Raw genomic sequence first — 23,489 nt, forward strand, 5'->3', positions numbered from 1 at the left:
AGACTATATTATCACTATGAATGGTGGATAGAGGGCAGGGTAGACAGACTGGTAGACTATATTATCACTATGAGTGGTGGATAGAGGGCAGGGTAGACAGTTAGACTGGTAGACTATATTATCACTATGAATGGTGGATAGAGGGCAGGGTAGACAGACTGGTAGACTATATTATCACTATGAATGGTGGATAGAGGGCAGGGTAGACAGTTAGACTGGTAGACTATATTATCACTATGAATGGTGGATAGAGGGCAGGGTAGACAGTTAGACTGGTAGACTATATTATCACTATGAATGGTGGATAGAGGGCAGGATAGACAGTTAGACTGGTAGACTATATTATCACTATGAATGGTGGATAGAGGGCAGGGTAGACAGAGACTGGTAGACTATATTATCACTATGAATGGTGGATAGAGGACAGGGTAGACAGTTAGACTGGTAGACTATATTATCACTATGAATGGTGGATAGAGGGCAGGGTAGACAGTAGACTGGTAGACTATATTATCACTATGAATGGTGGATAGAGGGCAGGGTAGACAGTAGACTGGTAGACTATATTATCACTATGAATGGTGGATAGAGGACAGGGTAGACAGTTAGACTGGTAGACTATATTATCACTATGAATGGTGGATAGAGGGCAGGGTAGACAGAGACTGGTAGACTATATTATCACTATGAATGGTGGATAGAGGGCAGGGTAGACAGTTAGACTGGTAGACTATATTATCACTATGAATGGTGGATAGAGGCAGGATAGACAGTTAGACTGGTAGACTATATTATCACTATGAATGGTGGATAGAGGGCAGGGTAGACAGTTAGACTGGTAGACTATATTATCACTATGAATGGTGGATAGAGGGCAGGGTAGACAGTTAGACTGGTAGACTATATTATCACTATGAATGGTGGATAGAGGGACAGGGTAGACATAGACTGGTAGACTATATTATCACTATGAATGGTGGATAGAGGACAGGATAGCAGCAGACTGGTAGACTATATTATCACTATGAATGGTGGATAGAGGGCAGGGTAGACAGTTAGACTGGTAGACTATATTATCACTATGAATGGTGGATAGAGGCAGGGGTAGACAGTTAGACTGGTAGACTATATTATCACTATGAATGGTGGATAGAGGGCAGGATAGACAGTTAGACTGGTAGACTATATTATCACTATGAATGGTGGATAGAGGGCAGGGTAGACAGTTAGACTGGTAGACTATATTATCACTATGAATGGTGGATAGAGGGCAGGATAGACAGTTAGACTGGTAGACTATATTATCACTATGAATGGTGGACAGGTAGACAGTTAGACAGTTAGACTGGTAGACTATATTATCACTATGAATGGTGGATAGAGGGCAGGGTAGACAGTTAGACTGGTAGACTATATTATCACTATGAATGGTGGATAGAGGGCAGGGTAGACATAGACTGGTAGACTATATTATCACTATGAATGGTGGATAGAGGGCAGGATAGACAGTTAGACTGGTAGACTATATTATCACTATGAATGGTGGATAGAGGACAGGGAGCAGTTAGACTGGTAGACTATATTATCACTATGAATGGTGGATAGAGGGCAGGATAGACAGTTAGACTGGTAGACTATATTATCACTATGAATGGTGGATAGAGGGCAGGGTAGACAGTTAGACTGGTAGACTATATTATCACTATGAATGGTGGATAGAGGGCGGGGTAGACAGTTAGACTGGTAGACTATATTATCACTATGAATGGTGGATAGAGGGACAGGGTAGACAGTTAGACTGGTAGACTATATTATCACTATGAATGGTGGATAGAGGACAGGTAGACAGTTAGACTGGTAGACTATATTATCACTATGAATGGTGGATAGAGGGCAGGGATAGACAGTTAGACTGGTAGACTATATTATCACTATGAATGGTGGATAGAGGGCAGGGTAGACAGTTAGACTGGTAGACTATATTATCACTATGAATGGTGGATAGAGGGCAGGGTAGACAGTTAGACTGGTAGACTATATTATCACTATGAATGGTGGATAGAGGGCAGGGTAGACAGTTAGACTGGTAGACTATATTATCACTATGAATGGTGGATAGAGGCAGGGGTAGACAGTTAGACTGGTAGACTATATTATCACTATGAATGGTGGATAGAGGGCAGGGTAGACAGTTAGACTGGTAGACTATATTATCACTATGAATGGTGGATAGAGGGCAGGATAGACAGTTAGACTGGTAGACTATATTATCACTATGAATGGTGGATAGAGGACAGGGTAGACAGTTAGACTGGTAGACTATATTATCACTATGAATGGTGGATAGAGGCAGGATAGACAGACTGGTAGACTATATTATCACTATGAATGGTGGATAGAGGGCAGGATAGACAGTTAGACTGGTAGACTATATTATCACTATGAATGGTGGATAGAGGCAGGGTAGACAGTTAGACTGGTAGACTATATTATCACTATGAATGGTGGATAGAGGGCAGGATAGACAGTAGACTGGTAGACTATATTATCACTATGAATGGTGGATAGAGGGCAGGGTAGACAGTTAGACTGGTAGACTATATTATCACTATGAATGGTGGATAGAGGGCAGGGTAGACAGACTGGTAGACTATATTATCACTATGAATGGTGGATAGAGGGACAGGGTAGACAGTTGGACTGGTAGACTATATTATCACTATGAATGGTGGATAGAGGGCAGGGTAGACAGACTGGTAGACTATATTATCACTATGAATGGTGGATAGAGGGCAGGATAGACAGTTAGACTGGTAGACTATATTATCACTATGAATGGTGGATAGAGGGCAGGGTAGACTAGACTGGTAGACTATATTATCACTATGAATGGTGGATAGAGGGCAGGATAGACAGTTAGACTGGTAGACTATATTATCACTATGAATGGTGGATAGAGGCAGGGTAGACAGTTAGACTGGTAGACTATATTATCACTATGAATGGTGGATAGAGGGCAGGATAGACAGTTAGACTGGTAGACTATATTATCACTATGAATGGTGGATAGAGGGCAGGGATAGACAGGACTGGTAGACTATATTATCACTATGAATGGTGGATAGAGGGACAGGGTAGACAGTTAGACTGGTAGACTATATTATCACTATGAATGGTGGATAGAGGGCAGGATAGACAGTTAGACTGGTAGACTATATTATCACTATGAATGGTGGATAGAGGGGCAGGATAGACAGTTAGACTGGTAGACTATATTATCACTATGAATGGTGGATAGAGGGCAGGATAGACAGACTGGTAGACTATATTATCACTATGAATGGTGGATAGAGGGCAGGGTAGACAGTTGACTGTGTTATCATGATGGATAGGGGCAGGGTGACAGTTAGACTGGTAGACTATATTATCACTATGAATGGTGGATAGAGGACAGGGTAGACAGTTAGACTGGTAGACTATATTATCACTATGAATGGTGGATAGAGGGCAGGGTAGACAGACTGGTAGACTATATTATCACTATGAATGGTGGATAGAGGGCAGGGTAGACAGTTAGACTGGTAGACTATATTATCACTATGAATGGTGGATAGAGGGCAGGAGTAGACATAGACTGGTAGACTATATTATCACTATGAATGGTGGATAGAGGGCAGGGTGAACAGTTAGACTGGTAGACTATATTATCACTATGAATGGTGGATAGAGGGCAGGGTAGACAGTTAGACTGGTAGACTATATTATCACTATGAATGGTGGATAGAGGGCAGGATAGACAGTTAGACTGGTAGACTATATTATCACTATGAATGGTGGATAGAGGGCAGGATAGACAGTTAGACTGGTAGACTATATTATCACTATGAATGGTGGATAGAGGGCAGGGATAGACAGTTAGACTGGTAGACTATATTATCACTATGAATGGTGGATAGAGGACAGGAGTAGACAGACTGGTAGACTATATTATCACTATGAATGGTGGATAGAGGGACAGGGTAGACAGTTAGACTGGTAGACTATATTATCACTATGAATGGTGGATAGAGGGCAGGGTAGACAGTTAGACTGGTAGACTATATTATCACTATGAATGGTGGATAGAGGGCAGGGTAGACAGACTGGTAGACTATATTATCACTATGAATGGTGGATAGAGGGCAGGATAGACAGTTAGACTGGTAGACTATATTATCACTATGAATGGTGGATAGAGGGCAGGGTAGACAGTTAGACTGGTAGACTATATTATCACTATGAATGGTGGATAGAGGGCAGGATAGACAGTTAGACTGGTAGACTATATTATCACTATGAATGGTGGATAGAGGGCAGGATAGACAGACTGGTAGACTATATTATCACTATGAATGGTGGATAGAGGACAGGGTAGACAGTAGACTGGTAGACTATATTATCACTATGAATGGTGGATAGAGGGCAGGGTAGACAGTTAGACTGGTAGACTATATTATCACTATGAATGGTGGATAGAGGGCAGGATAGACAGTTAGACTGGTAGACTATATTATCACTATGAATGGTGGATAGAGGGACAGGGTAGACAGTTAGACTGGTAGACTATATTATCACTATGAATGGTGGATAGAGGGCAGGGTAGACAGTAGACTGGTAGACTATATTATCACTATGAATGGTGGATAGAGGGCAGGATAGACAGTTAGACTGGTAGACTATATTATCACTATGAATGGTGGATAGAGGGCAGGATAGACAGTTAGACTGGTAGACTATATTATCACTATGAATGGTGGATAGAGGGCAGGAGTAGACAGTAGACTGGTAGACTATATTATCACTATGAATGGTGGATAGAGGGCAGGATAGACAGGACTGGTAGACTATATTATCACTATGAATGGTGGATAGAGGGCAGGGTAGACAGACTGGTAGACTATATTATCACTATGAATGGTGGATAGAGGGCAGGATAGACAGTTAGACTGGTAGACTATATTATCACTATGAATGGTGGATAGAGGGCAGGGTAGACAGTTAGACTGGTAGACTATATTATCACTATGAATGGTGGATAGAGGACAGGTAGACAGTTAGACTGGTAGACTATATTATCACTATGAATGGTGGATAGAGGACAGGATAGACAGTTAGACTGGTAGACTATATTATCACTATGAATGGTGGATAGAGGACAGGGTAGACAGTTAGACTGGTAGACTATATTATCACTATGAATGGTGGATAGAGGGAGGGTAGACAGTTAGACTGGTAGACTATATTATCACTATGAATGGTGGATAGAGGGCAGGGTAGACAGTTAGACTGGTAGACTATATTATCACTATGAATGGTGGATAGAGGGGCAGGATAGACAGTTAGACTGGTAGACTATATTATCACTATGAATGGTGGATAGAGGGCAGGGTGAGACAGACTGGTAGACTATATTATCACTATGAATGGTGGATAGAGGGCAGGGTAGACAGACTGGTAGACTATATTATCACTATGAATGGTGGATAGAGGGCAGGGTAGACAGTTAGACTGGTAGACTATATTATCACTATGAATGGTGGATAGAGGGCAGGAGTAGACAGTTAGACTGGTAGACTATATTATCACTATGAATGGTGGATAGAGGGCAGGATAGACAGAGACTGGTAGACTATATTATCACTATGAATGGTGGATAGAGGGCAGGGTAGACAGTTAGACTGGTAGACTATATTATCACTATGAATGGTGGATAGAGGGCAGGATAGACAGACTGGTAGACTATATTATCACTATGAATGGTGGATAGAGGGCAGGATAGACAGTTAGACTGGTAGACTATATTATCACTATGAATGGTGGATAGAGGGCAGGGTAGACAGTTAGACTGGTAGACTATATTATCACTATGAATGGTGGATAGAGGGCAGGATAGACAGACTGGTAGACTATATTATCACTATGAATGGTGGATAGAGGGCAGGGTAGACAGTTAGACTGGTAGACTATATTATCACTATGAATGGTGGATAGAGGGCAGGGTAGACAGACTGGTAGACTATATTATCACTATGAATGGTGGACAGGTAGACAGTTAGACAGTTAGACTGGTAGACTATATTATCACTATGAATGGTGGATAGAGGGCAGGGTAGACAGTTAGACTGGTAGACTATATTATCACTATGAATGGTGGATAGAGGACAGGATAGACAGTTAGACTGGTAGACTATATTATCACTATGAATGGTGGATAGAGGGACAGGGTAGACAGTTAGACTGGTAGACTATATTATCACTATGAATGGTGGATAGAGGGCAGGGTAGACAGTTAGACTGGTAGACTATATTATCACTATGAATGGTGGATAGAGGGCAGGGTAGACAGTTAGACTGGTAGACTATATTATCACTATGAATGGTGGATAGAGGGCAGGAGTAGACAGTTAGACTGGTAGACTATATTATCACTATGAATGGTGGATAGAGGGCAGGGTAGACAGTTAGACTGGTAGACTATATTATCACTATGAATGGTGGATAGAGGGCAGGGTAGACAGTAGACTGGTAGACTATATTATCACTATGAATGGTGGATAGAGGGCAGGATAGACAGTTAGACTGGTAGACTATATTATCACTATGAATGGTGGATAGAGGGCAGGATAGACAGTTAGACTGGTAGACTATATTATCACTATGAATGGTGGATAGAGGGCAGGATAGACAGTTAGACTGGTAGACTATATTATCACTATGAATGGTGGATAGAGGGGCAGGATAGACAGTTAGACTGGTAGACTATATTATCACTATGAATGGTGGATAGAGGGCAGGATAGACAGTTAGACTGGTAGACTATATTATCACTATGAATGGTGGATAGAGGGCAGGATAGACAGTTAGACTGGTAGACTATATTATCACTATGAATGGTGGATAGAGGGCAGGGTAGACAGTTAGACTGGTAGACTATATTATCACTATGAATGGTGGATAGAGGACAGGGTAGACAGTTAGACTGGTAGACTATATTATCACTATGAATGGTGGATAGAGGGCAGGATAGACAGACTGGTAGACTATATTATCACTATGAATGGTGGATAGAGGGCAGGGTAGACAGTTAGACTGGTAGACTATATTATCACTATGAATGGTGGATAGAGGGCAGGATAGACAGACTGGTAGACTATATTATCACTATGAATGGTGGATAGAGGGCAGGATAGACAGTTAGACTGGTAGACTATATTATCACTATGAATGGTGGATAGAGGGCAGGGTAGACAGTTAGACTGGTAGACTATATTATCACTATGAATGGTGGATAGAGGGCAGGGTAGACAGTTAGACTGGTAGACTATATTATCACTATGAATGGTGGATAGAGGGAAGGATAGACAGTTAGACTGGTAGACTATATTATCACTATGAATGGTGGATAGAGGACAGGGTAGACAGACTGGTAGACTATATTATCACTATGAATGGTGGATAGAGGACAGGGTAGACAGTTAGACTGGTAGACTATATTATCACTATGAATGGTGGATAGAGGGCAGGGTAGACAGACTGGTAGACTATATTATCACTATGAATGGTGGATAGAGGGCAGGGTAGACAGTTAGACTGGTAGACTATATTATCACTATGAATGGTGGATAGAGGGCAGGATAGACAGTTAGACTGGTAGACTATATTATCACTATGAATGGTGGATAGAGGGCAGGGTAGACAGTTAGACTGGTAGACTATATTATCACTATGAATGGTGGATAGAGGGCAGGATAGACAGTTAGACTGGTAGACTATATTATCACTATGAATGGTGGATAGAGGGCAGGGTAGACAGTTAGACTGGTAGACTATATTATCACTATGAATGGTGGATAGAGGGCAGGATAGACAGTTAGACTGGTAGACTATATTATCACTATGAATGGTGGATAGAGGACAGGATAGACAGTTAGACTGGTAGACTATATTATCACTATGAATGGTGGATAGAGGGCAGGGTAGACAGTTAGACTGGTAGACTATATTATCACTATGAATGGTGGATAGAGGGCAGGATAGACAGACTGGTAGACTATATTATCACTATGAATGGTGGATAGAGGACAGGGTAGACAGTTAGACTGGTAGACTATATTATCACTATGAATGGTGGATAGAGGGCAGGGTAGACAGACTGGTAGACTATATTATCACTATGAATGGTGGATAGAGGGCAGGATAGACAGTTAGACTGGTAGACTATATTATCACTATGAATGGTGGATAGAGGGCAGGGTAGACAAGACTGGTAGACTATATTATCACTATGAATGGTGGATAGAGGGCAGGGCAGACAGTTAGACTGGTAGACTATATTATCACTATGAATGGTGGATAGAGGGCAGGGTAGACAGTTAGACTGGTAGACTATATTATCACTATGAATGGTGGATAGAGGGCAGGGTAGACAGTAGACTGGTAGACTATATTATCACTATGAATGGTGGATAGAGGGCAGGGTAGACAGTTAGACTGGTAGACTATATTATCACTATGAATGGTGGATAGAGGGCAGGGTAGACAGTTAGACTGGTAGACTATATTATCACTATGAATGGTGGATAGAGGGGCAGGGTAGACAGTTAGACTGGTAGACTATATTATCACTATGAATGGTGGATAGAGGGCAGGTAGACAGTTAGACTGGTAGACTATATTATCACTATGAATGGTGGATAGAGGGCAGGGTAGACAGTTAGACTGGTAGACTATATTATCACTATGAATGGTGGATAGAGGCAGGGTAGACAGTTAGACTGGTAGACTATATTATCACTATGAATGGTGGATAGAGGGCAGGGAGACAGTTAGACTGGTAGACTATATTATCACTATGAATGGTGGATAGAGGGCAGGGTAGACGTTAGACTGGTAGACTATATTATCACTATGAATGGTGGATAGAGAGCAGGGTAGACAGTTAGACTGGTAGACTATATTATCACTATGAATGGTGGATAGAGGGCAGGGTAGACAAGACTGGTAGACTATATTATCACTATGAATGGTGGATAGAGGGCAGGGTAGACAGTTAGACTGGTAGACTATATTATCACTATGAATGGTGGATAGAGGGCAGGTAGACAGTAGACTGGTAGACTATATTATCACTATGAATGGTGGATAGAGGGCAGGATAGACAGTTAGACTGGTAGACTATATTATCACTATGAATGGTGGATAGAGGGCAGGGTAGACAGTTAGACTGGTAGACTATATTATCACTATGAATGGTGGATAGAGGGCAGGATAGACAGTTAGACTGGTAGACTATATTATCACTATGAATGGTGGATAGAGGACAGGGTAGACAGTTAGACTGGTAGACTATATTATCACTATGAATGGTGGATAGAGGGCAGGGTAGACAGTTAGACTGGTAGACTATATTATCACTATGAATGGTGGATAGAGGGCAGGAGTAGACAGTTAGACTGGTAGACTATATTATCACTATGAATGGTGGATAGAGGGCAGGGTAGACAGTTAGACTGGTAGACTATATTATCACTATGAATGGTGGATAGAGGGCAGGTAGACGTAGACTGGTAGACTATATTATCACTATGAATGGTGGATAGAGGACAGGGTAGACAGTTAGACTGGTAGACTATATTATCACTATGAATGGTGGATAGAGGGCAGGATAGACAGTTAGACTGGTAGACTATATTATCACTATGAATGGTGGATAGAGGACAGGGTAGACAGTTAGACTGGTAGACTATATTATCACTATGAATGGTGGATAGAGGGCAGGGTAGACAGTTAGACTGGTAGACTATATTATCACTATGAATGGTGGATAGAGGGCAGGGATAGACAGTTAGACTGGTAGACTATATTATCACTATGAATGGTGGATAGAGGGCAGGGTAGACAAGACTGGTAGACTATATTATCACTATGAATGGTGGATAGAGGGCAGGAGTAGACAGTTAGACTGGTAGACTATATTATCACTATGAATGGTGGATAGAGGGGCAGGGTGGACAGTTAGACTGGTAGACTATATTATCACTATGAATGGTGGATAGAGGACAGGGTAGACAGTTAGACTGGTAGACTATATTATCACTATGAATGGTGGATAGAGGGCAGGATAGACAGTTAGACTGGTAGACTATATTATCACTATGAATGGTGGATAGAGGACAGGGTAGACAGTTAGACTGGTAGACTATATTATCACTATGAATGGTGGATAGAGGGCAGGGTAGACAGTTAGACTGGTAGACTATATTATCACTATGAATGGTGGATAGAGGGCAGGATAGACATTAGACTGGTAGACTATATTATCACTATGAATGGTGGATAGAGGGCAGGGTAGACAGTTAGACTGGTAGACTATATTATCACTATGAATGGTGGATAGAGGGCAGGGTAGACAGTTAGACTGGTAGACTATATTATCACTATGAATGGTGGATAGAGGGCAGGATAGACAGTTAGACTGGTAGACTATATTATCACTATGAATGGTGGATAGAGGGCAGGGTAGACAGTTAGACTGGTAGACTATATTATCACTATGAATGGTGGATAGAGGGCAGGGATAGACAGTTAGACTGGTAGACTATATTATCACTATGAATGGTGGATAGAGGGCAGGGTAGACAGTTAGACTGGTAGACTATATTATCACTATGAATGGTGGATAGAGGGCAGGATAGACAGTTAGACTGGTAGACTATATTATCACTATGAATGGTGGATAGAGGGACAGGATAGACAGTTAGACTGGTAGACTATATTATCACTATGAATGGTGGATAGAGGGCAGGTAGACAGTTAGACTGGTAGACTATATTATCACTATGAATGGTGGATAGAGGGCAGGATAGACAGTTAGACTGGTAGACTATATTATCACTATGAATGGTGGATAGAGGCAGGGTAGACAGTTAGACTGGTAGACTATATTATCACTATGAATGGTGGATAGAGGGCAGGATAGACAGTTAGACTGGTAGACTATATTATCACTATGAATGGTGGATAGAGGACAGGGTAGACAGTAGACTGGTAGACTATATTATCACTATGAATGGTGGATAGAGGGGCAGGGTAGACAGTTAGACTGGTAGACTATATTATCACTATGAATGGTGGATAGAGGGCAGGGTAGACAGTTAGACTGGTAGACTATATTATCACTATGAATGGTGGATAGAGGGCAGGATAGACAGTTAGACTGGTAGACTATATTATCACTATGAATGGTGGATAGAGGGCAGGGTAGACAGTTAGACTGGTAGACTATATTATCACTATGAATGGTGGATAGAGGCAGGGTAGACAGTAGACTGGTAGACTATATTATCACTATGAATGGTGGATAGAGGGCAGGGTAGACAGTTAGACTGGTAGACTATATTATCACTATGAATGGTGGATAGAGGACAGGGTAGACAGTTAGACTGGTAGACTATATTATCACTATGAATGGTGGATAGAGGACAGGGTAGACAGTTAGACTGGTAGACTATATTATCACTATGAATGGTGGACAGGTAGACAGGTAGACAGTTAGACTGGTAGACTATATTATCACTATGAATGGTGGATAGAGGGCAGGGTAGACAGTTAGACTGGTAGACTATATTATCACTATGAATGGTGGATAGAGGGCAGGGTAGACAGTTAGACTGGTGACTATATTATCACTATGAATGGTGGATAGAGGGCAGGGTAGACAGTTAGACTGGTAGACTATATTATCACTATGAATGGTGGATAGAGGGCAGGATAGACAGTTAGACTGGTAGACTATATTATCACTATGAATGGTGGATAGAGGGCAGGGTAGACAGTTAGACTGGTAGACTATATTATCACTATGAATGGTGGATAGAGGGCAGGATAGACAGTTAGACTGGTAGACTATATTATCACTATGAATGGTGGATAGAGGGCAGGGTAGACAGTTAGACTGGTAGACTATATTATCACTATGAATGGTGGATAGAGGGCCAGGGTAGAGCAGTTAGACTGGTAGACTATATTATCACTATGAATGGTGGATAGAGGGCAGGAGTAGACATAGACTGGTAGACTATATTATCACTATGAATGGTGGATAGAGGGCAGGATAGACAGTTAGACTGGTAGACTATATTATCACTATGAATGGTGGATAGAGGGCAGGGTAGACAGTTAGACTGGTAGACTATATTATCACTATGAATGGTGGATAGAGGGCAGGGTAGACAGTTAGACTGGTAGACTATATTATCACTATGAATGGTGGATAGAGGGCAGGATAGACAGTTAGACTGGTAGACTATATTATCACTATGAATGGTGGATAGAGGGCAGGATAGACAGTTAGACTGGTAGACTATATTATCACTATGAATGGTGGATAGAGGGCAGGGTAGACAGTTAGACTGGTAGACTATATTATCACTATGAATGGTGGATAGAGGGCAGGATAGACAGAGACTGGTAGACTATATTATCACTATGAATGGTGGATAGAGGGCAGGAGTAGACAGTTAGACTGGTAGACTATATTATCACTATGAATGGTGGATAGAGGGCAGGGTAGACATAGACTGGTAGACTATATTATCACTATGAATGGTGGATAGAGGGCAGGATAGACAGTTAGACTGGTAGACTATATTATCACTATGAATGGTGGATAGAGGGCAGGGTAGACAGTTAGACTGGTAGACTATATTATCACTATGAATGGTGGATAAAGGGCAGGGTAGACAGACTGGTAGACTATATTATCACTATGAATGGTGGATAGAGGGCAGGGTAGACAGACTGGTAGACTATATTATCACTATGAATGGTGGATAGAGGACAGGGTAGACAGTTAGACTGGTATACTATATTATCACTATGAATGGTGGATAGAGGACAGGGTAGACAGACTGGTAGACTATATTATCACTATGAATGGTGGATAGAGGACAGGGTAGACAGTTAGACTGGTATACTATATTATCACTATGAATGGTGGATAGAGGGCAGGGTGGACAGTTAGACTGGTATGACTATATTATCACTATGAATGGTGGATAGAGGGCAGGATAGACAGACTGGTAGACTATATTATCACTATGAATGGTGGATAGAGGACAGGATAGACAGTTAGACTGGTAGACTATATTATCACTATGAATGGTGGATAGAGGACAGGATAGACAGTTAGACTGGTAGACTATATTATCACTATGAATGGTGGATAGAGGGCAGGATAGACAGTTAGACTGGTAGACTATATTATCACTATGAATGGTGGATAGAGGGCAGGGTAGACAGTTAGACTGGTAGACTATATTATCACTATGAATGGTGGACAGGTAGACAGTTAGACAGTTAGACTGGTAGACTATATTATCACTATGAATGGTGGATAGAGGGCAGGGTAGACAGACTGGTAGACTATATTATCACTATGAATGGTGGATAGAGGGCAGGGTAGACAAGACTGGTAGACTATATTATCACTATGAATGGTGGATAGAGGACAGGAGTAGACAGTTAGACTGGTGGACTATATTATCACTATGAATGGTGGATAGAGGGACAGGATAGACAGTTAGACTGGTAGACTATATTATCACTATGAATGGTGGATAGAGGGCAGGGTAGACAGTTAGACTGGTGGACTATATTATCACTATGAATGGTGGATAGAGGGGCAGGGTAGACAGTTAGACTGGTAGACTATATTATCACTATGAATGGTGGATAGAGGGCAGGGTAGACAGTTAGACTGGTGGACTATATTATCACTATGAATGGTGGATAGAGGGCAGGGTAGACAGTTAGACTGGTAGACTATATTATCACTATGAATGGTGGATAGAGGACAGGGTAGACAGTTAGACTGGTAGACTATATTATCACTATGAATGGTGGATAGAGGGCAGGGTAGACAGTTAGACTGGTAGACTATATTATCACTATGAATGGTGGATAGAGGGCAGGGTAGACAGTTAGACTGGTAGACTATATTATCACTATGAATGGTGGATAGAGGGCAGGGTAGACAGTTAGACTGGTAGACTATATTATCACTATGAATGGTGGATAGAGGGCAGGATAGACAGTTAGACTAGTAGACTATATTATCACTATGAATGGTGGATAGAGGACAGGGTAGACAGTTAGACTGGTAGACTATATTATCACTATGAATGGTGGATAGAGGACAGGGTAGACAGACTGGTAGACTATATTATCACTATGAATGGTGGATAGAGGACAGGGTAGACAGTTAGACTGGTATACTATATTATCACTATGAATGGTGGATAGAGGGCAGGGTGGACAGTTAGACTGGTAGACTATATTATCACTATGAATGGTGGATAGAGGGCAGGGTAGACAGTAACTGGTAGACTATATTATCACTATGAATGGTGGATAGAGGGCAGGGTAGACAGTTAGACTGGTAGACTATATTATCACTATGAATGGTGGATAGAGGACAGGATAGACAGTTAGACTGGTAGACTATATTATCACTATGAATGGTGGATAGAGGGCAGGATAGACAGTTAGACTGGTAGACTATATTATCACTATGAATGGTGGATAGAGGGCAGGGTAGACAGTTAGACTGGTAGACTATATTATCACTATGAATGGTGGACAGGTAGACAGTTAGACAGTTAGACTGGTAGACTATATTATCACTATGAATGGTGGATAGAGGGCAGGTAGACAGACTGGTAGACTATATTATCACTATGAATGGTGGATAGAGGGCAGGGTAGACAGCAGACTGGTAGACTATATTATCACTATGAATGGTGGATAGAGGGCAGGGTAGACAGTTAGACTGGTGGACTATATTATCACTATGAATGGTGGATAGAGGGACAGGATAGACAGTTAGACTGGTAGACTATATTATCACTATGAATGGTGGATAGAGGGCAGGGTAGACAGTTAGACTGGTGGACTATATTATCACTATGAATGGTGGATAGAGGGCAGGGTAGACAGTTAGACTGGTAGACTATATTATCACTATGAATGGTGGATAGAGGACAGGGTAGACAGTTAGACTGGTGACTATATTATCACTATGAATGGTGGATAGAGGGCAGGGTAGACAGTTAGACTGGTAGACTATATTATCACTATGAATGGTGGATAGAGGACAGGGTAGACAGTTAGACTGGTAGACTATATTATCACTATGAATGGTGGATAGAGGGCAGGGTAGACAGTTAGACTGGTAGACTATATTATCACTATGAATGGTGGATAGAGGGCAGGGTAGACAGTTAGACTGGTAGACTATATTATCACTATGAATGGTGGATAGAGGACAGGGTAGACAGTTAGACTGGTAGACTATATTATCACTATGAATGGTGGATAGAGGGCAGGATAGAACGATTAGACTGGTAGACTATATTATCACTATGAATGGTGGATAGAGGACAGGGTAGACAGTTAGACTGGTAGACTATATTATCACTATGAATGGTGGACAGGTAGACAGTTAGACAGTTAGACTGGTAGACTATATTATCACTATGAATGGTGGATAGAGGGCAGGGTAGACAGTTAGACTGGTAGACTATATTATCACTATGAATGGTGGATAGAGGGCAGGGTAGACAGACTGGTAGACTATATTATCACTATGAATGGTGGATAGAGGACAGGGTAGACAGTTAGACTGGTAGACTATATTATCACTATGAATGGTGGATAGAGGACAGGGTAGACAGACTGGTAGACTATATTATCACTATGAATGGTGGATAGAGGACAGGGTAGACAGTTAGACTGGTATACTATATTATCACTATGAATGGTGGATAGAGGGCAGGGTGGACAGTTAGACTGGTATACTATATTATCACTATGAATGGTGGATAGAGGGCAGGATAGACAGACTGGTAGACTATATTATCACTATGAATGGTGGATAGAGGACAGGATAGACAGTTAGACTGGTAGACTATATTATCACTATGAATGGTGGATAGAGGACAGGATAGACAGTTAGACTGGTAGACTATATTATCACTATGAATGGTGGATAGAGGGCAGGATAGACAGTTAGACTGGTAGACTATATTATCACTATGAATGGTGGATAGAGTTCAGGGTAGACAGTTAGACTGGTAGACTATATTATCACTATGAATGGTGGATAGAGGGCAGGGTAGACAGTTAGACTGGTAGACTATATTATCACTATGAATGGTGGACAGGTAGACAGTTAGACAGTTAGACTGGTAGACTATATTATCACTATGAATGGTGGATAGAGGGCAGGGTAGACAGACTGGTAGACTATATTATCACTATGAATGGTGGATAGAGGGCAGGGTAGACAGACTGGTAGACTATATTATCACTATGAATGGTGGATAGAGGACAGGGTAGACAGTTAGACTGGTGGACTATATTATCACTATGAATGGTGGATAGAGGACAGGATAGACAGTTAGACTGGTAGACTATATTATCACTATGAATGGTGATAGAGGGCAGGGTAGACAGTTAGACTGGTGGACTATATTATCACTATGAATGGTGGATAGAGGGCAGGGTAGACAGTTAGACTGGTAGACTATATTATCACTATGAATGGTGGATAGAGGGCAGGGTAGACAGTTAGACTGGTGGACTATATTATCACTATGAATGGTGGATAGAGGGCAGGGTAGACAGTTAGACTGGTAGACTATATTATCACTATGAATGGTGGATAGAGGACAGGGTAGACAGTTAGACTGGTAGACTATATTATCACTATGAATGGTGGATAGAGGGCAGGGTAGACAGTTAGACTGGTAGACTATATTATCACTATGAATGGTGGATAGAGGGCAGGAGTAGACAGTTAGACTGGTAGACTATATTATCACTATGAATGGTGGATAGAGGGCAGGGTAAGACAGTTAGACTGGTAGACTATATTATCACTATGAATGGTGGATAGAGGGCAGGGTAGACAGTTAGACTGGTAGACTATATTATCACTATGAATGGTGGATAGAGGACAGGGTAGACAGTTAGACTGGTAGACTATATTATCACTATGAATGGTGGATAGAGGCAGTTAGACAGTTAGACTGGTAGACTATATTATCACTATGAATGGTGGATAGAGGACAGGAGTAGACAGTTAGACTGGTAGACTATATTATCACTATGAATGGTGGATAGAGGGCAGGGTAGACAGACTGGTGGACTATATTATCACTATGAATGGTGGATAGAGGGACAGGGTAGACAGTTAGACTGGTAGACTATATTATCACTATGAATGGTGGATAGAGGGCAGGGTAGACAGTTAGACTGGTAGACTATATTATCACTATGAATGGTGGATAGAGGGCAAGGGTAGACAGTTAGACTGGTAGACTATATTATCACTATGAATGGTGGATAGAGGGGGGACAGGGTGAGACAGTTAGACTGGTAGACTATATTATCACTATGAATGGTGGATAGAGGGGCAGGGTAGACAGACTGGTAGACTATATTATCACTATGAATGGTGGATAGAGGGCAGGATAGACAGTTAGACTGGTAGACTATATTATCACTATGAATGGTGGATAGAGGACAGGGTAGACAGTTAGACTGGTAGACTATATTATCACTATGAATGGTGGATAGAGGGCAGGATAGACTAGACTGGTAGACTATATTATCACTATGAATGGTGGATAGAGGGCAGGGTAGACAGTTAGACTGGTAGACTATATTATCACTATGAATGGTGGATAGAGGGCAGGGTAGACAGTTAGACTGGTAGACTATATTATCACTATGAATGGTGGATAGAGGGACAGGATAGACAGACTGGTAGACTATATTATCACTATGAATGGTGGATAGAGGGCAGGAGTAGACAGACTGGTAGACTATATTATCACTATGAATGGTGGATAGAGGGGCAGGGTAGACAGTTAGACTGGTAGACTATATTATCACTATGAATGGTGGATAGAGGGCAGGGTAGACAGACTGGTAGACTATATTATCACTATGAATGGTGGATAGAGGGCAGGGTAGACAGTTAGACTGGTGGACTATATTATCACTATGAATGGTGGATAGAGGACAGGGTAGACAGTTAGACTGGTAGACTATATTATCACTATGAATGGTGGATAGAGGGCAGGGTAGACAGTTAGACTGGTGGACTATATTATCACTATGAATGGTGGATAGAGGACAGGGTAGACAGTTAGACTGGTAGACTATATTATCACTATGAATGGTGGATAGAGGGCAGGATAGACAGACTGGTAGACTATATTATCACTATGAATGGTGGATAGAGGGCAGGATAGACAGTTAGACTGGTAGACTATATTATCACTATGAATGGTGGATAGAGGGCAGGAAGTAGCAGTTAGACTGGTGGACTATATTATCACTATGAATGGTGGATAGAGGACAGGGTAGACAGTTAGACTGGTAGACTATATTATCACTATGAATGGTGGATAGAGGGCAGGGTAGACAGTTAGACTATATTATCACTATGAATGGTGGATAGAGGGCAGGGTAGACAGTTAGACTATATTATCACTATGAATGGTGGATAGAGGGCAGGGTAGACAGACTGGTAGACTATATTATCACTATGAATGGTGGATAGAGGGCAGGATAGACAGTTAGACTGGTAGACTATATTATCACTATGAATGGTGGATAGAGGGCAGGGTAGACAGACTGGTAGACTATATTATCACTATGAATGGTGGATAGAGGGCAGGATAGACAGTTAGACTGGTAGACTATATTATCACTATGAATGGTGGATAGAGGACAGGATAGACAGTTAGACTGGTAGACTATATTATCACTATGAATGGTGGATAGAGGGCAGGGTAGACAGTTAGACTGGTAGACTATATTATCACTATGAATGGTGGATAGAGGGCAGGGTAGACAGACTGGTAGACTATATTATCACTATGAATGGTGGATAGAGGGCAGGGTAGACAGACTGGTAGACTATATTATCACTATGAATGGTGGATAGAGGGAAGGATAGACAGTTAGACTGGTAGACTATATTATCACTATGAATGGTGGATAGAGGACAGGATAGACAGTTAGACTGGTAGACTATATTATCACTATGAATGGTGGATAGAGGGCAGGGTAGACAGTTAGACTGGTAGACTATATTATCACTATGAATGGTGGATAGAGGGCAGGGTAGACAGACTGGTGGACTATATTGACCTGTTTTTCAGTAAAAGCGTAGGTCCTAAGGGCAGTACCAAAACACCCTGATATAGGGGAGGAGCCTGCAAGCAGATGGGGATATGTGGCTGTATAGAGGAAGTGACGTAGTGACACCTGTGAAACAGAGAATGGAAACCAGGGGCAACCCTCCCCTATTTTGGCCCACCCCAGTAAATGTCTCACTCCCCTAGCTGAGGGATAAACTCTAAACCAGGGGTGTCCAACTCATTCCATGGAGGGCCGAGTGTCTCCTGGTTTCTGTTTCTTCCTTTCAACCAGGTGAAGGGAGTTCCTTACTAAGCCCTAGACAACCAGGTGAGGAGAGTTCCTTACTAAGACCTAGACAACCAGGTGAGGAGAGTTCCTTACTAAGACCTAGACAACCAGGTGAGGAGAGTTCCTTACTAAGACCTAGACAACCAGGTGAGGGGAGTTCCTTACTAAGACCTAGACAACCAGGTGAGGGGAGTTCCTTACTAAGACCTAGACAACCAGGTGAGGGGAGTTCCTTACTAAAACCTAGACAACCATGTGAGGGGAGTTCCTTACTAAGACCTAGACAACCAGGTGAGGATAGTTCCTTACTAAGACCTAGACAACCAGGTGAGGGGAGTTCCTTACTAAGACCTAGACAACCAGGTGAGGAGAGTTCCTTACTAAGACCTAGACAACCAGGTGAGGATAGTTCCTTACTAAGACCTAGACAACCAGGTGAGGAGAGTTCCTTACTAAGACCTAGACAACCAGGTGAGGGGAGTTCCTTACTAAGACCTAGACAACCAGGTGAGGGGAGTTCCTTACTAAGACCTAGACAACCAGGTGAGGGAGTTCCTTACTAAAACCTAGACAACCATGTGAGGGGAGTTCCTTACTAAGACCTAGACAACCAGGTGAGGATAGTTCCTTACTAAGACCTAGACAACCAGGTGAGGGGAGTTCCTTACTAAGACCTAGACAACCAGGTGAGGAGAGTTCCTTACTAAGACCTAGACAACCAGGTGAGGATAGTTCCTTACTAAGACCTAGACAACCAGGTGAGGGGAGTTCCTTACTAAGACCTAGACAACCAGGTGAGGAGAGTTCCTTACTAAGACCTAGACAACCAGGTGAGGGGAGTTCCTTACCAAGACCTAGACAACCAGATGAGGGGAGTTCCTTACTAATCAGTGACATTAATTCATCAATCAAGTCCAAGGGAGGAGTGAACATGCAGACACTCGGCCCTCCGTGGAATGAGTTTGACACCTGTGACAGTCTGGCTGAAATGACTCTCAGGCCGCATCCCAAACGGCACCCTATTCCCTATATAACGCACTACTATTGACTAAGGTCCTCTGGGCCGTGGTCTAAAGTAGTGCACTATAAAGGTGACCGTGGTCTAAAGTAGTGCACTATAAAGGTGGCCGTGGTCTAAAGTAGTGCACTATAAAGGTGACAAGGTACCATTTGGGATGCGGCCTCCCTGGTCTGTCATAACCAGCACCTGCCTCCCAGACCTGGAACACTTTCCATTGGTTCAGTTCAGCTGATGGTGGACCTAGGCTCCCCACCGCAGGGCAGCAGGCGTCCTGTCCTTTAGTCCCCCTTCTGATGGTGGACCTAGGCTCCCCACCGCAGGGCAGCAGGCGTCCTGTCGCTTTAGTCCCCCCTTCTGATGGTGGACCTAGGCTCCCACCGCAGGGCAGCAGGCGTCCTGTCCTTCAGTTCCCCCTTCTGATGGTGGACCCAGGCTCCCCACCACGGGCAGCAGGCGTCCTGTCCTTAGTCCCCCCTTCTGATGAGTGGACCTAGGCACCCCACCGCAGGGCAGCAGGCGTCCTGTCCTCATCCCCCTTCTGATGGTGGACCTAGGCTCCCCACCGCAGGGCAGCAGGCGTCCTGTCCTTTAGTCCCCCTTCTGATGGTGGACCTAGGCTCCCCACCACAGGTCAGCAGGCGTCCTGTCCTTCAGTCCCCCTTCTGATGGTGGACCTAGGCTCCCCACCGCAGGGCAGCAGGCGTCCTCTCCTTCAGTCCCCCTTCTTACCTTCTCTCACCCCCTCAGCAGCTCTTTGTTGTTGATTATTGTGTAGTGAATCTGTTGCTGTGAAGTTTCCTCCTCAAACTGTTGGTAAAATATTAATGACGTATAAATTAACTAATCCATTAATTAAGTGCTAATTAAGCTACTGTATGGACACCACACTCAACCATCTCTCCCTCTCTTCCGCAGCAGAAGTTAACAGCTGAGTGTGTGTTCAGAGAGCAGTTTGAGGAGAACTGGTACAACACATACGCCTCCACGCTCTACAAACACAACGACACCGGACGCTTCTACTACGTAGCGCTTAACAAGGACGGCTCGCCGCGGGAGGGGGGCCGGACTAAGAAACACCAGAAACTAACCCACTTCCTGCCTCGGCCTGTGGAGCTGGAGAAGATCCCCCAGGCTTACAGAGATCTGTTCCAATACAGGTGACCTGGGCTGAGCCTGGAGGTACAGGAGGACAGGGAGGAGAGAGGTGGACAGGACTCAGTACTCCCACTGACCTCGCTCCCCAGCCTCAAGCCCCGACCCCCTAAGAAGGTGTTTATGGTATTACCCCTCCAGTCAAAAGGCCCCCCTCCCGTTCCTCCGAGGACCACCGACCAGAGAGATAAACACAGCTTGTGCTCCTGGACGTTAACTCTCTGAGATCGCTGTTTGACCTCAGAGGGGTCAGAGCGGAGCGGAGGAGACGCTCTTCTCTCCAGCCACTGAGGAGAGAGAGTTGGTCCCACTAGAAAGAGGGGGCTGGCATCAGGCCCATAAGACCTCCCTCTGGAGGAGAGCACAGAGTTGAGCGGAGGAGACAATCTCTTCTCTGAACGGATACGGCGGGAGAGATGGAGGGAGAGATGGAGGGAGAGATGGAGGGAGAGGGACTGGCATCAGGCCTGTATAACTGCCTAACCCACCCTGGGATAACCGCAGGTTAAAACCACCTGCACCACTAACCACCAGAAGACAAAGACTTTTCCTGATGAGAACCACTTTTATACATAATAAGATACTTAACCAGCAATCACTGCAAATATAAAAGGGTTTGGGGTTAGTCCTCAGCAGTTTGAGTAGCACCAAAGGGTCTGAGGACTAGTAATGGAAAGTTGATCAGACTAGCTGAGATGGCCAGTGGACACTACTCTAGCCAGCCATTCACCACAGCAACCAGATAACTCCAGGGAGGGGAGAGATTGACCAATGAGAGTTGAGAGAATGTCAGAGTGTTCTAAAGCAACGTGTAGAGAAGTCATCTTCTGACTTGTCATTGTGATGTCAGGGCTGAGCTGGAGAGAGAGTACGCTACTAACAGTTATGTATATGTGATGGAGACAGATTGGCCATGAGGGAGCATCCAGATGTAGCAGGGTTGGCAGAACTTGGCACATAAGCTATATGATACATGTAAAACATTAAAACAGTAGGACAGTCAAGGAGAGGATGATGCTTCTAGATTGTGGTTCAACGAAATGCCGATGACAACGAATGAGAAATCATGAAAAGAATAGGCTTGTATTGAGACAAACTGAAGAGACACTATATACACAGCAGTATGTGGACACCCCTTCAAATTAGAGGATGCTATTTCAGCAACACCCGTTGCTGACAGGTGTATAAAATCGAGCACACAGCCATGCAATCTCCATAGACAAACATTGGCAGTAGAATGGCCTTACTGAAGAGCACAGTGACTTTCAACGTGGCACCGACATAGGATGCCACCTTTCCAACAAGTCAGTTTGTCACATTTCTGCCCTGCTAGAGCTGCCCGGGTCAACTGTAAGTGCTGTTATTGTGAAGTGGAAATGTCTAGGAGCAACAACGGCTCAGCCGCGAAGTGGTAGGCCACACAAACTCACAGAACGGGACCGCCTAGTGCTGAAGCACGTAGCGCGTAAAAATCATCTGTCCTCGGTTGCAACACTCACTACCGAGTTCCAAACTGCCTCTGGAAGCAACGTAAGCACAAGAACTGTTCGTCGGGAGCTTCATGAAATGGATTTCCATGGCCGAGCAGCCACACACAAGCCTAAGGTCACCATGAGCAATGCCAAGCGTCGGCTGGAGTGGTGTAAAGCTCACCACCATTGGACTCTGGAGCAGTGGAAACGTGTTCTCTGGAGTGATGAATCATCCTTCACCATCTGGCAGTCCGACGGACGAATCTGGGTTTGGCGGTTGCCAGGAGAACGCTACCTGCCCAAAT

At 43.2% G+C, this 23,489-nt stretch overlaps 1 protein-coding gene across 1 annotated transcript in view; it reads left to right on the top strand.

The window, feature by feature from the left end:
- The window catches only part of LOC121555989 (fibroblast growth factor 16), an 83,481-nt gene extending 61,760 nt beyond the window's left edge, over positions 1-21,721 (top strand). The window contains exon 3 of the mRNA XM_045212556.1: positions 21,476-21,721. Within this exon, the coding sequence (XP_045068491.1) occupies positions 21,476-21,721 (246 nt within the window). The remainder of the gene's footprint in view (positions 1-21,475) is intronic.
- The last annotated feature ends 1,768 nt before the right edge of the window (positions 21,722-23,489 follow it).

Source organism: Coregonus clupeaformis, unplaced genomic scaffold (genome assembly GCF_020615455.1).
Source record: "Coregonus clupeaformis isolate EN_2021a unplaced genomic scaffold, ASM2061545v1 scaf0022, whole genome shotgun sequence".
NCBI lineage: Eukaryota > Metazoa > Chordata > Actinopteri > Salmoniformes > Salmonidae > Coregonus > Coregonus clupeaformis.